This window comes from Chlorocebus sabaeus, chromosome 1 (assembly GCF_047675955.1).
Source record: "Chlorocebus sabaeus isolate Y175 chromosome 1, mChlSab1.0.hap1, whole genome shotgun sequence".
Lineage (NCBI taxonomy): Eukaryota > Metazoa > Chordata > Mammalia > Primates > Cercopithecidae > Chlorocebus > Chlorocebus sabaeus.
The window spans coordinates 73,525,019-73,539,332 of NC_132904.1; the positions used below are offsets into that span (position 1 = coordinate 73,525,019).

The 14,314-nt window shown below is 41.2% G+C and overlaps 1 protein-coding gene across 3 annotated transcripts in view; it reads left to right on the forward strand.

Annotated features, from left to right (window-relative positions):
• ACER3 (alkaline ceramidase 3) overlaps positions 1 to 4,385 on the forward strand; it is a 171,831-nt gene extending 167,446 nt beyond the window's left edge. For all 3 annotated transcript variants that reach the window (XM_008020221.3, XM_008020220.3, XM_073019564.1), the window contains one exon: positions 150 to 4,385. In XM_008020221.3, coding sequence (XP_008018412.1) covers positions 150 to 203 — 54 coding nt within the window. In that variant the 3' untranslated portion in view covers positions 204 to 4,385. The remainder of the gene's footprint in view (positions 1 to 149) is intronic.
• Positions 4,386 to 14,314: the final 9,929 nt, after the last annotated feature.

The window sequence follows — 14,314 nt, forward strand, 5'->3', positions numbered from 1 at the left end:
GAAACTGTGCTTAGGCTACTAATACCAGGACAATCACTAGCAAACCTATGTATAGTCACAGCCCCATGGATTCTTTCTCATAGTTTTTTAAGGAATAACATGGAACAAGTTTGTCTTTTCTCATTTTGTCCTAATTTGTCCCCAAACAGTTTATCTTTGGAATCTGGCCAGTGATCCTGTTTGAGCCTCTCAGGAAGCATTGATGAATCATTCCACCAAGAAAACAAGCACCTACTATAGACCTGGCAGAATAAATAAGGAAATCCTTAAAGATCTACAAGTTCAAATATGTCATGACCATCATAGCAGAGGAGTGACTTTCTGACTAATGCTGCCACCCACTCCACAAACAGAATAAGAAGTGAGGCCTGCTGGGTGTTTAGCTCATGGCATTATCTCATTTGTCCCCTCCTCCTTTCATGCTCCAGTTTATAAAGAAACAGAGATGATGTGTGTGTATGCTTCAAATGCAAAAACAATTGGGCTTTTCTTTAACAGGTTAACAGTTTGTGCTGGTTATAAGAAATTAATCTTTTTTTTCTTTTTGCCAAGGGTTGCATGTGAATTATACTTTTCTTAATATTTGATTAAATAATGCAAACAGTCAGCTAAGGGCCAACAAAACCCCATATCCAGATAGTTAGCTGTGAGCCAGCACTCAGCTTTGTCATATTTGATTAATATTGTATTAATCTCATGGATGGTTCTCAAAGGTAAGAAAAAAAGAGAGAGAGAGAAGAGAGAGTGAGCTAGCTGTGGGATTCTGTGTAGTTCTTCACTGTCTGTTCCAGGGCTAGTCAGAGGATCATAAGCAAGCTCAGACCTGCCCCCCGTTCAATACTTAACCACATCCCAGGATTTATGGTGTCTGCCTATGGCCAAAGCCAACCAGAATGAGTGGGTCATCTTATAACCTTTCTGAAGCTCCATGAGGACATGTATACAATGTTGTGCCTTCAGCCAGCTCTGCTCTGATCTTTGCAGATCTTTAAGTTGTCACCGTTTCTATGGCTAGACAAATAGGACTGGTGGTCTAGACTACCCATAGTTCATCCTCCTCACATAACTTAGTTGAAGTTGTCACGGAATGTCATTACACTCCGATTTTTAAATTATGCAGTATTTTCCAGTTCTCAAAGAGAGGTCATGGTTGTGCCCAGGGAAGTGTGTTGCGTTAACTAAAGCTAAAATGATCAGAATCCTATTTACATAAAGCATATTAAAATATCTGCTCCTTAATTTTCTGAAGGAAATAGATGTAAGTTTCTGTTACTTGAAACCTACAGAACCCACAAAAATTAGGGTGATAAGAAATGACAGTGAAATCTCATTGTAAGGCAGCTAGTTCTAATTTGCATTTGAATATATAACAAATTGCATCACTTTTCACAAACATAACACCTGCCTGCAGTAAAAATCTGATTTGACCCCTCTGCTCATGTATCATCATATCTGTAGCTCTGCATCATTTAGCATTTTTATGACTTTTTTTGCTTTTTATAAATTATTGTAAAATCCAGATTGTTTTTACCACATGATGACATGACTCAAGATTAAATTCTAAGCTAGTTTCAAAAGGAAAATCTTTTCTTCTTATGCAAAGATGGTAAAACACTTTTTGTCATTTTTTCCAGTATTCAGTAAGTAGCCTTTGTACAAATTTAAAACCAAAAACTATTCTGTTGTTTTTCTTCACCTACTAGCCTTAGTTTTTAACCAAGGATCCAAAGATGTCAAGTTGACATCCTTCCCTTAGCATGCCCAACAAATCATTAGACCATTAGACTGATTCTTCCACCTGCTTTTATGATCGCCAGGAAGAAAAACACTTGCCAAAACATTAAGAGAACTTTTGTTCTGCCTTAAGGGGGTATAAAACTAAACCATTTGAAGGCACAGCCCATAAGACTGTACTTGATTTTGCCCTGAGATTCTGACTTCTGGCTACATTTCACCTGCAGTTACCTGGGCTATCAGCCATCATACATTTTTAAATTCATTTGTTTTCCACCATTATATTTTTATACTTTTCAGTTAGATATACTTCTGCGTAAAGAATATATATACAGTGTAGGATAAAGGCATGTCCTACATGGCAATGCTGTTAAACATGGTAAGACTGAGGTTCTGCAGAATTAAAGTCAGATTAAGGGTACAGAGAGCACACCTTGATACTGAGGCCATTTAGAACAATTTGTTTAATGAGTGGTTTAGCCATCACCACCAGTGGCCACCTGTTCAATAAAATTGCCCAGCACCATAGTGGAGAGTCATCTACACCCCGAGGTGACCTGTAAGACTGGCCAATTCGTTGAAGACCCTTGTTTCTATTGGGAGAATGGAAAGCAGAAAGGGAAGCCAGGCTTTTTAATGTTCCAAATCAGCTGTGCCTCACACAAGGCTCTCTTTTCAACAACTAAGTCACACACTCAAGACTTTGTGTCTGTGCAGCATTTTATGGAAATCACTGGTGACTTATAGGATATTACTAAATTATCTTTATTTCAATAGCTTTATTTTTTCCTATTCGGATACATTACAGGGTTGGATTCCTCACTACCCCCTCCCACTGTCATTTGTTTTATTGGAAAACTTCATGTTAACTAGAGTGTACAAAAAGTCTGTTTCCTGCTGAGCCAATAATGATTTGTTTGCATATCACCTAATGTGAACAGTGCTCATCTGTGAACCCTACAGCAAATTATATTTTAGAAAATACTTTGTGAGGCTGGGCATGGTGGCTCATGCCTGTAATCCCAGCACTGTGGGAGGCCAAGGCTGGCAGATCACTTGAGGTCAGGAGTTCGAGACCACCCTGGCCAACATAGTGAAACCCCGTCTCTACTAAAAATACAAAAATTAGCCGGGCGTAGTGGCACATGCCTGTGGTCCCAGCTACTCGGGAGGCTGAGGCAGGAGAATTCCTTGAACCCAGGAGGCAGAGAGTACAGTAAGCTGAGATCACACCACTGCACTCCAGTCTGGGTGACAGAGCGAGACTCCGTCTCAAAAAAAAAAAAAAAAAAAAAAGAAAAGAGAAAAGAAAATACTTTATGAGGATGTAAAAGAAGCAATTTGCTTCCACATCTGAATATCCTTGTGCCTCCATTTTCACTCTGAAAAACTGAAAGCAATTTGACTTTGATTTTTGTTTTTTTAAAGAACAGCTAGGTGAAAGGAGGTTAAGCTGATTGGTCACTCTGCCTGCCCACTATCTACTCCCCACCGTGGTGTTTCATGAAACATCCCCACCACCTGAAGTGATCTTTTTAATCCTTGTGATAGGAAATGCATTGATAATTAACAGGAAAAAAAATTTGTTTTTAAATAATCTACAAATGAGAACCCAAATAGTAATATTTAGTTTGACAGAAGTAAATCATACAGTTTAAATATAATGCAAAATTTCAGGACAGTTAATTTGGGCTTCCCTTACTCTAAGAAGGTTTTTCTTATAATAAGGATAAGACGTGTGGTTTAAAGAAAATTAAGAGACAAAAACTTCAGGTACATAATGCATGAAAATCTTTAAATGCCTACAAAAATTAAGTTCTGTTATAATACCAGCCAGTTCTGAATTAGTCAATGCCCTAAAAGCATCTAACAATTTAAAGTTATCTTATGAGTCCTTTGAAAACAATTATTTGTTGCTAAATTTGAGTTTTGGCTACGAACTCCATGTTTACGTGATAAGAAATTGCTTTGGCCCTGTGGTTTATGATGTGCTGCTGGATAAGTATGTAAAACTGACATTTCAAAGAGAACCTATATATAATTGGAATTTCCACCTGTGTGGCTGTTTGCAGATCTACCTGTCTTCCATTTTGCATCCTATCAGTGCTATAATTAGTCTGATCACTTTGTCTTGTTTTACAGTGTCTACAATTATAGCTTATTCACTAGGTTCTAACTATTTAAAAATAATGGGCCAGGCGTAGTGGCTCATGCCTGTAATCCCAGCACTTTGGGAGGCCGAGGTGGGTGGATCACGAGGTCAGGAGATCAAGACCATCCTGGCTAACATGGTGAAAACCTGTCTCTACTAAAACTGCAAAAAATTAGCAGGGCCTGGTGGCAGGTGCCTGTAGTCCCAGCTACTTGGAAGGCTGAGGCAGGAGAATGGCGTGAACCCGGGAAGTGGAGCTTGCTGTGAGCCGAGATCACACCACTGAACTCTAGCCTAGGCAACAGAGCAAGACTCCATCTCAAAAAAAAAAAAAAAAAAAAGACTAAAATTTGATTTAACGTAGTTATGACCCCTTTATGGAAGGAGCTGCAAAATGGGAAAAAAAAAAAAAAAAAAAGGAATCATGTCATCTTGACCCAGCTGACTGGAAATTTTCAATACTGTCCTTTAACTGTTGCACTCCAGCCAGCCTGGGCAACAGAGTGAGACCCTGTCTCAAAAAAAAAAAATAAAATAAAAAATAAGGAAATACTTGTTAAAATATCTAACTATGTAATTGCTACATGGAGAAGCCACTGGTGGTGTTGAAGTCCTTGGGAGCATTCCACTGAACTTCACCATTTCTCCAAAATTATCAGCTCAGTCAGCTTCATATACCCAGATATGAACACTTCTACACTTGAAATTCAAACTGAAGGTAAATCTCTGACTTTGGACTGTAAACTTTTGCCTTGAGTATGAAACCTTGACATTGCTGAAAGAAAAGTGGAAACTGTAAGGGACAACCAGTTTCACCAAGGCACAGTCTTCTCTGATAGGCCAGCAGAGCAGCTAAGGAGAAGACAGATCACTCAAGAACTTAAGTCGTTTGTTAGCTACAGCATTTCTGTTGCTGTGATACACATTCAGCCATTTTGGAGGAAAGCTAAGCAGTACTGACCACCCATTTTCATGTACTTTAAATAACAAATATTATTTCTCAAGGTCTTCATTTTATCATTAAATTCAGCTAATTACTACCTGATTTCAAAGGCGGCTAGTGTAGAAGACTGGTCACAAGAATTTTTTTTTAAATAGAAAACCCTAAAATCCAAATCAAGAAATTCAGTTACAGGCTGCAAGTGACCTAAAATTCCCCCACTCTAGCTCAGCAGCCATCAGTCAGTATAGCACCAGCCACAGGTCACTGTGCTCTGCATTCAGCTCCTTTTCAACCCTTACAAGACCGCTTCATTGCTTTAATAATGTAGTGTTGATACTTGAACTGAATTTAGTCATTGGTATCTTAAATATTCACAAAATTGTCATAAAGCTTCTGAAACATCTGGCAATGCCAGATCTGTAGGTCATCACTTTTAAATTGAGTTTGCAGAATTAACTAAAGTTGCAGCAGCCATATTTATTAGAGAAATCTTTAAGCATATACATATGGTTCCCTATAAGCATTCATTCAGAGATCATCTGTGCCTAAAAGAAAATGATAAAAATGTGTCATAATATCAAAGGGGTCTAGATTAGGGGTTGGTAAACTACAACCCATGAGCCAAATCCAGGCTGCAGGTGTATGGCCTGCAAGGTAAGAATGGTTTTTTCATTTTATTTTATATATATTTTTATATATTATTTATCTATCTATCTATCTATATATATATATATATATTTTTTTTTTTTTTTTTGAGACAGAGTCACTCTCTGTCACCCAGGCTGGAGTGCAATGTCAGGATCTCACCTCACCGCAACCTCCGCCTCCCAAGGTTCAAGCGATTCTCCTGCCTCAGCCTCCCAAGTAGCTGGGACTACAGACACATGCCACCATGCCTGGCTGATTTTTATATTTTTAGTAGCGCTGGGTTGGCCAGGTTGGTCTTGAACTCCTGACTTCAAGTGATCCACCCACCTGGGCCTCCCAAAGTCCTGGGATTACAGGCGTGAGCCACCACACCCAACTGGTTTTTATGTTTTAAAAATGTTTAAACAGAGAAAGAAGAAGAATATGCAACAGAAACTGTATGTAACCTGCAAAGCCTAAAATGTTTACTCTCTGACTGGGGAGTTTGCCTCCCCTGCTCTAGACCGTCAGCAAGTGGTACAGTGGTACAGTGCAGTGGTACTGCCCAACTGCACTTCTCTGCAAGGTTATTCTAGTGTGCATTTGTCAGAATGAAAATATGTTATCCACTTAAAACATCTCATGTCTTTGTTGAATGTAATCACATGATTTGTATTTAATATTTACACAACCGAATTATTTTTTCACATCAGTTTTTCTAGATTGGCAATAGCCTATTGCAAAGTGCCTAAACCTTTGAGAAAAATTACTATGTGCAAGGTCCATGATTTACTTTTCAATATAAAGGGAATTCCATTCTATACTATAAAATCCAAAAATGCTAGTTGCCCTCAGCTTTTGAGTTGACTTCCAAAAAGTTGAGATCTTTTAACCATTTTTTCTCATGTCATATAAAATGTACCACATGGTAGTTGTCAAGCTGTGGTAGTCATGTACACTTTTTTCTTTCTTTTTTTTTTTTTAACTGTCTAAAAGGAAAAGTTCAAAGTCCTTTCCACAGTTAGTCTTGGCTTCTTTTGGATTTTTCTTTTTAGAGCTAAATTATTCATGCCAATGAATAAGTGAGTCTGTTCTAAGATACAGAGGCCATTATCTATTTTTGCTTAATGTACTCATGTGGCATTGTTCACCGTCATGTATTTCCATTCTTTTAATATTTGAGTCACTTATCAATGTGACCAACAGATAAACTGTTCAAGCTAATACAGCATTGCCTAACTTCATAGTTGTCACAGATGTTTGTTCTAGTAGCGATTATTTAATAAACATACATTATACTGAATCTTATTAGCAACTAACTTATTTTCAGGTAATCTCAGTCTGCTTATTCACTTTTTCCATTTGATTTTCTAATGCCACAATCATTTTTCTAGAAAATAGTAGGATAATGTATTTTTTCCAGTCTACTAAAATGGAGACTATATTTCTGCATTCATTACCTCTCATAGGTGAAAATATTAAATGATATTGTTTTGAATAAGACTACTGGTAGTGTTTCATCCCTGATTTATATTTTTTAAATCTATACATTCATATAAAGGCAGGGCTACCATGTGTAATTAGAGAGTTCATGTACTACACAAAGGCACCCAGTTGAGAGAGGAAGGAGGGTGAATGAGGGGCTGAAATCTAGCCTGTGCTCAGCCTGCCAAAGATAGGGTTGCATCTCAGAGGACACATCTTTTCCCAGTTTGCTTAAGCTGGCAGTACAGGCCAGCAGCAAGCCTCTTCATGGAAATAACATCCAGTCATTATCCTGGGAATTCTTTGTCACTGGGCTCCTAACACTGTACTGCAGTACCTTTCTACTCCAAGCCTGAGTATGTTACAAGGTTAAAAGCTAATCATTTTTTAATTAAACATTTATATATTTAAATACACAGCATCTTCATCTTTAGGAGCTGTGAAGTAAACACATGAACCGTCCAGCTTCACACAATGAAGAGGGACAGATCAGGAACAGAAAAAATGGTCCTGCATAAGCCATGTGTGTCTGTGGTTTATAACTTTAACTGAAGTACCATCTACAAGATGTAAAACAAATTAGAATTTCCTATAACTCACCTAGTTCCTCAAACCACAGCTTTTCAAATATTAGCTTTCTTAGCCAAGCCTGCTGGAATGGGTAGTTTTAGTCATTGCTAACCATATGGTTGATTCTTCAGCTAGTCCCTCCTTTGTGTGTCAGGGTGGGGCAGCCTTGACTGGATGAACAGATGGATGCTGGCAAGAGGTGAACCAGGAACCTTTACCTGACAAAACACAGACATGAGTGTGCAAAGCCATTTGGGCTGTGCTTTGTGAAGGGAATGGCTGAAAAGGAATTTGGATGGCTTTATTTCACCCTGAACAGTACACACCTGCCTAACAAAGGCATCTGTCATTTGATTTAGCAAATTCTATGAACTTACTCTGAGCTTCTCTCTAGCGCAGTTCTGGGGTGGCCTTTTCAGCTTTTTTCCTTTCTTTTGCTCTAGACTGGAATGCAGTCTACCTCAAGTGGGTCTTCTTAGGTGAGACAGAAAGCAAGACCTGTCTCACTTGATAGCGTGGCCTAATCCCAAAGTAAGGCTTGATTCTCAAAGGAAATGAGAAAGCAGAAAATGGGGGGATCCATTTACTGAGCCCTACTATATGCCATCCATTCAATAAACTGGAAGGTCTGTTATTAGACACTAGGAATACAGTGAAAAATAAGACACATACCTGCCCTCATGGCACTTAGTGTCTCACAAGTAATTGTGCCAATTACATTTTGGATGAGTGTCGTATAGAGAGTTCTAGGAGGGAATACGAGGGAGCTGAAGTAGGGAAGACATCCCTGAAGACGAATATCTACACCAAGAACTGAAGGATGAGAGGTATTAAGGAAGGTGGGGGAAAGGCTGTTTATAGCAGAGGGAACCAGAGGTGAGTTTCTGGAGAGATGGGCTGGAATGACATCACAGGGCTTTAAAAGCCATCTTACAAATATGAATTTGGTTGTCCTGGTGCAGTGGCTCATGCCTGTAATCCCAACACTTTGGAAGACCAAGGTGGGAGGACTGCTTGAGACCAGGAGTTCAAGACCAGCCTGGGCAACACAACGAGACCCCATCTCTACAAAAAAAGTTTAAGTAGGCCGGGCGCGGTGGCTCAAGCCTGTAATCCCAGCACTTTGGGAGGCCGAGACGGGCGGATCACGAGGTCAGGAGATCGAGACCATCCTGGCCAACACGGTGAAACCCCGTCTCTACTAAAAATACAAAAAAAAAAAAATAGCCGGGCGTGGTGGCGGCGCCTGTAGTCCCAGCTACTCGGGAGGCTGAGGCAGGAGAATGGCGGGAACCCGGGAGGTGGAGCTTGCAGTGAGCTGAGATCCGGCCACTGCACTCCAGTCCGGGCTACAGAGCAAGACTCCGTCTCAAAAAAAAAAAAAAAAAAAAAAAGTTTAAGTAGACAGGTGTGGTGGCACTCACCTGTAGTTCCAGCTACTCAGGAGGCTGAGGTGGGAGGATCGCTTGAACCCAGGAGTTCCAGGCTGCAATGAGCTAAAATCAACTGCACTCCAGCCTGGACAACAGAGACATCATCTTTGAAAGAAAAAAAAGAATTTGAATTTGGAAAGCCCTGGAAAAGATGGAGGATGGATTAAAGGTAACCAGGATGGATGTAGGGATACCAGATAGAGGAAGAACGGTGGATAGTGGCAGTGGAGATAGGAACTCCAATATAGCAGAGGTACATGGGAAGAAGGTTTAGGGTATTATAGAGTACGCTTGGGATTTGCAGAGTTTGTAGACTGTGTGAGACATCCTGGTAGAGAGCTTAAAGATAATAAATGTGGATCTAGAGCTCAGCTGAGAGATCTGGGCTGAAGATGTAAATTTAAGAATGATGGATCCTGGCACGGTGGCTCAAACCTGTAATCCCAGCACTTTGGGAGGCCAAGGTGGGTGGATCATGAGGTCAGGAGTTCGAGACCAGCCTGACCAACATGGCAAAACCCCGTCTCTAATTAAAAAAATATAAAAATTAACCAGGCATGGTGGCGTGCGCCTGTAATCCCAGCTACTTGGGAGGCTGAGGAAGGAGAATCGCTTGAACCCCAGAGGTGGAGGTTGCAGTGAGCTGAGATCGTGCCACTGTACTCCAGCTTGGGCAACAGAGCAAGACTCTGTCTCAAAAAAAAAAAAAAAAAGAATCATGGACATACATACTAATTGAAATGGAAGTGGATGAGATCACAGAAGAAAAGAGTCTCAGACTGAGTCCTAGAAACCAAACCATTTAAGGATTAGGTAGAGGAATTTTTGAAGACAAGAGCATCTCAAACCAAAGAGAATCACCAGTCACTTGGAAAGGAAGCCTGGGTGAGGGCCTGGGTTCTAGTTCCTCAAAGTCTGGATGTCTGTGGCTGGGCTGGAGACACAGTGGCTATCAGCAGAGATAGCTACATGGCTGAGGGGTAGAAGGCAATAACCCTGACATGACACTGCACTGAAACAGCAGGCTCCAAGCTGGAGCCCACTGGCATTAATCCTGAGAGGGTACTTACTGTTAGAAAAGTTATCTCCTTTTGGGACATCTGAAGACCTACCTTAGGATCCTGGTCCTCCACTGAAAAGCTGTGTGGTTGTGGCCAAGTCACAACTAAATTTTGGGTTCTACATCTGTGAAATGTAGAATTGTCTTAGGGGTTAGCACCATGGTGTAGTGTGAATCTAATCATAACAGTTTCTGAATGGTATCTTTCCTATGAGATTGCCTGGTCTGGGCCTGTAGGGGTACCTCAAAACTGGACAAACGAGAGGAGTCAACCCCTCTTCCCTCTCTCACTGACCAGTGCAACTTGGAACAAGGGACTATCCGGCCTTCTCCCCTTCCTGGTCATCAGGTGCTGGCCTGTGCCCACAGAACCTGTTTGCCTTCAAGGTGGAGACGGGTTTTTCTGCATTATCCCGCTTTTTCAGCCTAGGGTGTGGCAGAACAGTTTTTCAGCCTAGGGTGTGGCAGAACATGCACTGGACTGAGACTTTTTCTGCTAGATTAAAACACCCACCCGTGGTAAAGGGGAAGGCTGAAAAGGCGTCTTAAGTGCGTTAATTCCGTCTCTGAACAGTACACACCTTTCCAAAGCCATGCTTGGCACTCACACCCACTACATACATCTAAGTTCCTCCCTGGCCATTCCAGAAACCTCCTGGAGAGGTCAGAGCTGTTTGTCTTAAAGTCTGTTCATTTTATTCCAATAACCTTACCCCCATTTAACTTTCTCCCCACTTCAAATCATTCCCAAATTTCCTGAAAGATGTATCTGCCAAGGAGAAAAGATTAGTTTTTAGGGGGCTTGAAGAAAACAACAAAATTCATTTAGTCATTCAGTCAACCTGCTCTGGACTCTCATGAGTGGGGCACAGATTGGGAGGAAACTGGTCATGTCCCTCTGTCCCTCCCTGGGGCTGCTCTCTTGCCCTCATTTGTTCTCAGATTTAATTAGTACTCCCAGCTCCTTTTAGTCCTTCACCCACCATGAAGTTGCCTGTGAGTCTTAGGGTTTTCCTAATCCTCTAGATATATCTTACCATCCCCATCAGAAACCTGCACTCAGTCCCTCCCCTTCTTTCTCTCTTCCTCCCACCTCCTTCCCCCTTCAGACTTCTCATCCAGCCACCTCCCCCATGTAAATTAGTAAGAGGGACAAGGAGTCCGAGAGATGAGAGATGAACATTCTCACAGAATGTCACTAAGTCACCAAGCTATGAGGATGCTGTTTGGAATGAAACTATTCACATTTCTCTATCACCGTTAAGGTAGCTACTGTCTCCAGCAGCCATCAGCTAAGTGAATAGAGAAACACAAAGAATTTCACTGGAAACAACTGTAGTAGTTGGCAGGACTGTGGTTGCGGCTGGGACACAATCCCAAAGTCTGCTGTGAATGGCTAACTTTTTGTTTCACACAGCCGGGGGGTCTGGGCTGCTCCATCACGCTGCTCTGCCATCTGCTTACTGCTGCTGTCGGTGCTGTCTTGGGGAATCACCTGAAACCGCAGTGGCTACAGACAACCTCTGAACCGCTGGAGTCCCCTGCAGCCGTCACAGGGCAAGGAAGGTATGTTTCCCTTCCACCTCAGCCTCCCTTCCTGAGATTACGAGGATCCTAAACAGTAGGCTACTTTTGGGGGTGTGTTGCCCCTTGAGCTAGGCATGCTGTCCCCATGACCTGGGGTCTCAGTAGTGGTCAGGACTCTATTGGCTATAAATGATGAAGTCCTTGTGTCCAGAGTGAGGTGGCCGGGACAGTACAGCTCTACCTCCATCTCACTACTGAGAGACAAGGGCTGTCATGCTCTAGGAGAGCAGCATTCCTCCTGAGTAACAGTCAGAAAGGGGTGATCTGACACTCAGCTCTCTTTGTCAGTAAGTGGAGACAGGGAAAGGATCTAACTGCCTAGCCCTAGCCGCTGGTGGAGTCACTTCACCGGAGTCCCATAGCGTCTCCCAAGAGTCAGGGCTGCTGAGGCCAGTGCCTCCTTTGCTGCATTCTTTGCTGTGGTGGCTCCTGGTCCCCACCCCAACCCCTCATATGTCGATTAGGGCACCCTGGAAAGGGAAGCAGCTGCCTGTGAATCCAGTATGCTGGAGGTCACTCCCAAAGTTTTTCCAGTAACAATTTGTAAGGTCAAAACAATAGGGGGCTACTTGATACCACCAAGAATTTGTCAGGCAAACACTGAAAGAGAGAGAGAGAGAGATCTTCCTATTTAGTTACCTAGAAATGCTAGCCATTCTAAAATTTTTACGTAAAAAGATAAAAAATGAACTGGTTATTTGGCAGTGGGGGCCATCCCAGAGAGCACTTCCTTCCTAGAGGCACTGAGTCCCTTTCCTCCTCCTGCTTCTCCTCTTATCAACTAAAGGCTGAAATTAACACCCACAGCTTCTGCTGGCTAAAAGCCTTAAAAACAACAACAAAAATCAAACAAGAGAGACTAATGCTTTAGGCAGCTACAACTCCAAGAAAAGCAGAGAAACTTTATTTATTTATTTATTTATTTATTTAGCTCTGTTGCCCAGGCTGGAGTGCAGTGGTGCTACCGTGGCTCATTACAGCCTCAATCTCCCAGGCTCAGGCAACCCTCCCACCTCAGCTTCCCAAATAGCTGGGACTACAGGTGTGCACCACAACACCCGACTGATTTTTTTTTTTTTTTTTTTTTTACAGAGAGGAGGTTTCACTATGTTGCCCAGGCTGGTTACAAACTACAGGGCTCAGGCAATTCACCCACTTGAGCTTCCCAAAGTGCTGGGATTACAGATGTGAGCCACCGTGCCCAGCCTAGAACTTTAAACTTCAGGTACTGAGCAAACACCAAGTCTTGGAAACATAATGCTAGCCTTAGATTACTTATTGATTTATGAACAAACCCCTAGATACAGAGAAAAATAAAAGGTATGCATAAATTATAATAAATTACATAAAATATATATGAATAAATGTACATAATTTAAACTATAATGTATATAAATAAATTATATACATATTTTAATATAAATATAATAAACAGGCTGTGTGTAGTGGCTCACGCCTGTAATCCCAACACTTTGGGAGGCTGAGGTGGGTGGATCACCTGAGGTTACGAGTTTCAGACTGGCCTGGCCAACATGATGAAACCCCATCTCTGCTAAAAATACAAAAAAATTAGCTGGGCGTGGTGGTGCCTGCCTGTAATTCCAGCTACTTAGGAGGCTGAGGCAGGAGAATGGCTTGAACCTAGGAGGCGGAAGTTGCAGTGAGCCGAGATCAAGCCACTGTACTCCAGCCTGGGTGACAAAGCAAGACTCTGTCTCAAATAAATAAATAAATAAATATACATTATATATATGGCAAGTTGTGTATATGCTATATTTTCCATAACTTGATTTAATTGGAAATTAAAGATTCCTAATTTATATACTAAAAATTTATATAACAAAAAGATTAAAAACAGCACTTACTGGTTTTTGTGCCTCTACAACACAGTTTCTAACTTAACATTTGTGAAAATGCCCTAATTGTCAAAAATTCATGAACTTAATACTGGGGCTCAAGTTATACCTGGAGATCCCACTAATTTAAACACTCTGACCCTATAATCTTGAGAGGGTAACGACATAAAAATTTTTAAATGAGTATGCCTCAATTTAAGTGTAGCCTTGCCTAAATTTCCCATGCTCACATACCCACTGCTATTAGACATATTTGCTTTGACAAAATAAATAATAAATTAGATTGGGCATGGTGGCTCATGCCTGTAATCCCAGCGCTTAGGGAGACCAAGGCAGGAATATCTCTTGAGCTCAGGAGTTCAAGATCAACCTGGGCAAAATGGCAAAACCCCATCTCAACAAAAAATACAAAAATTAACCATGTGTGATGGTGTGTGCCTACTCAGGAGGCTAAGATGGGAGGATCACCTGAGCCCAGAAGGCGGTGGTTGCAGTGAGCTGAGATAGTGCCCCTGCACTCCAGCCTGGGAGACAGAGTAAGACCCTGTTTCAATATTAATAATTATAATAAATTAAAATTAAAGTGCCTCTTTGTCATTTGCAAATTGGCTTGATAAAATGGGACCCCATGAGCCCCCATTTTATAGTTAATATGGCCCAATATAAGGTAAAGCAAGCCGTTCAAGGATTAAAACTCATTATAAAAAACCTTATTTTTAAAAAGGGTGATTATCCCCTACTACTTCTCCATTTAGCAGCCCAATTTTACCTGTGCTCAAATCTAGAAATACATATATTTTTATGTATATACATCATTTTAATATATTTATATTTTTAAATATATGTATGTTTTAATATACAAAATGT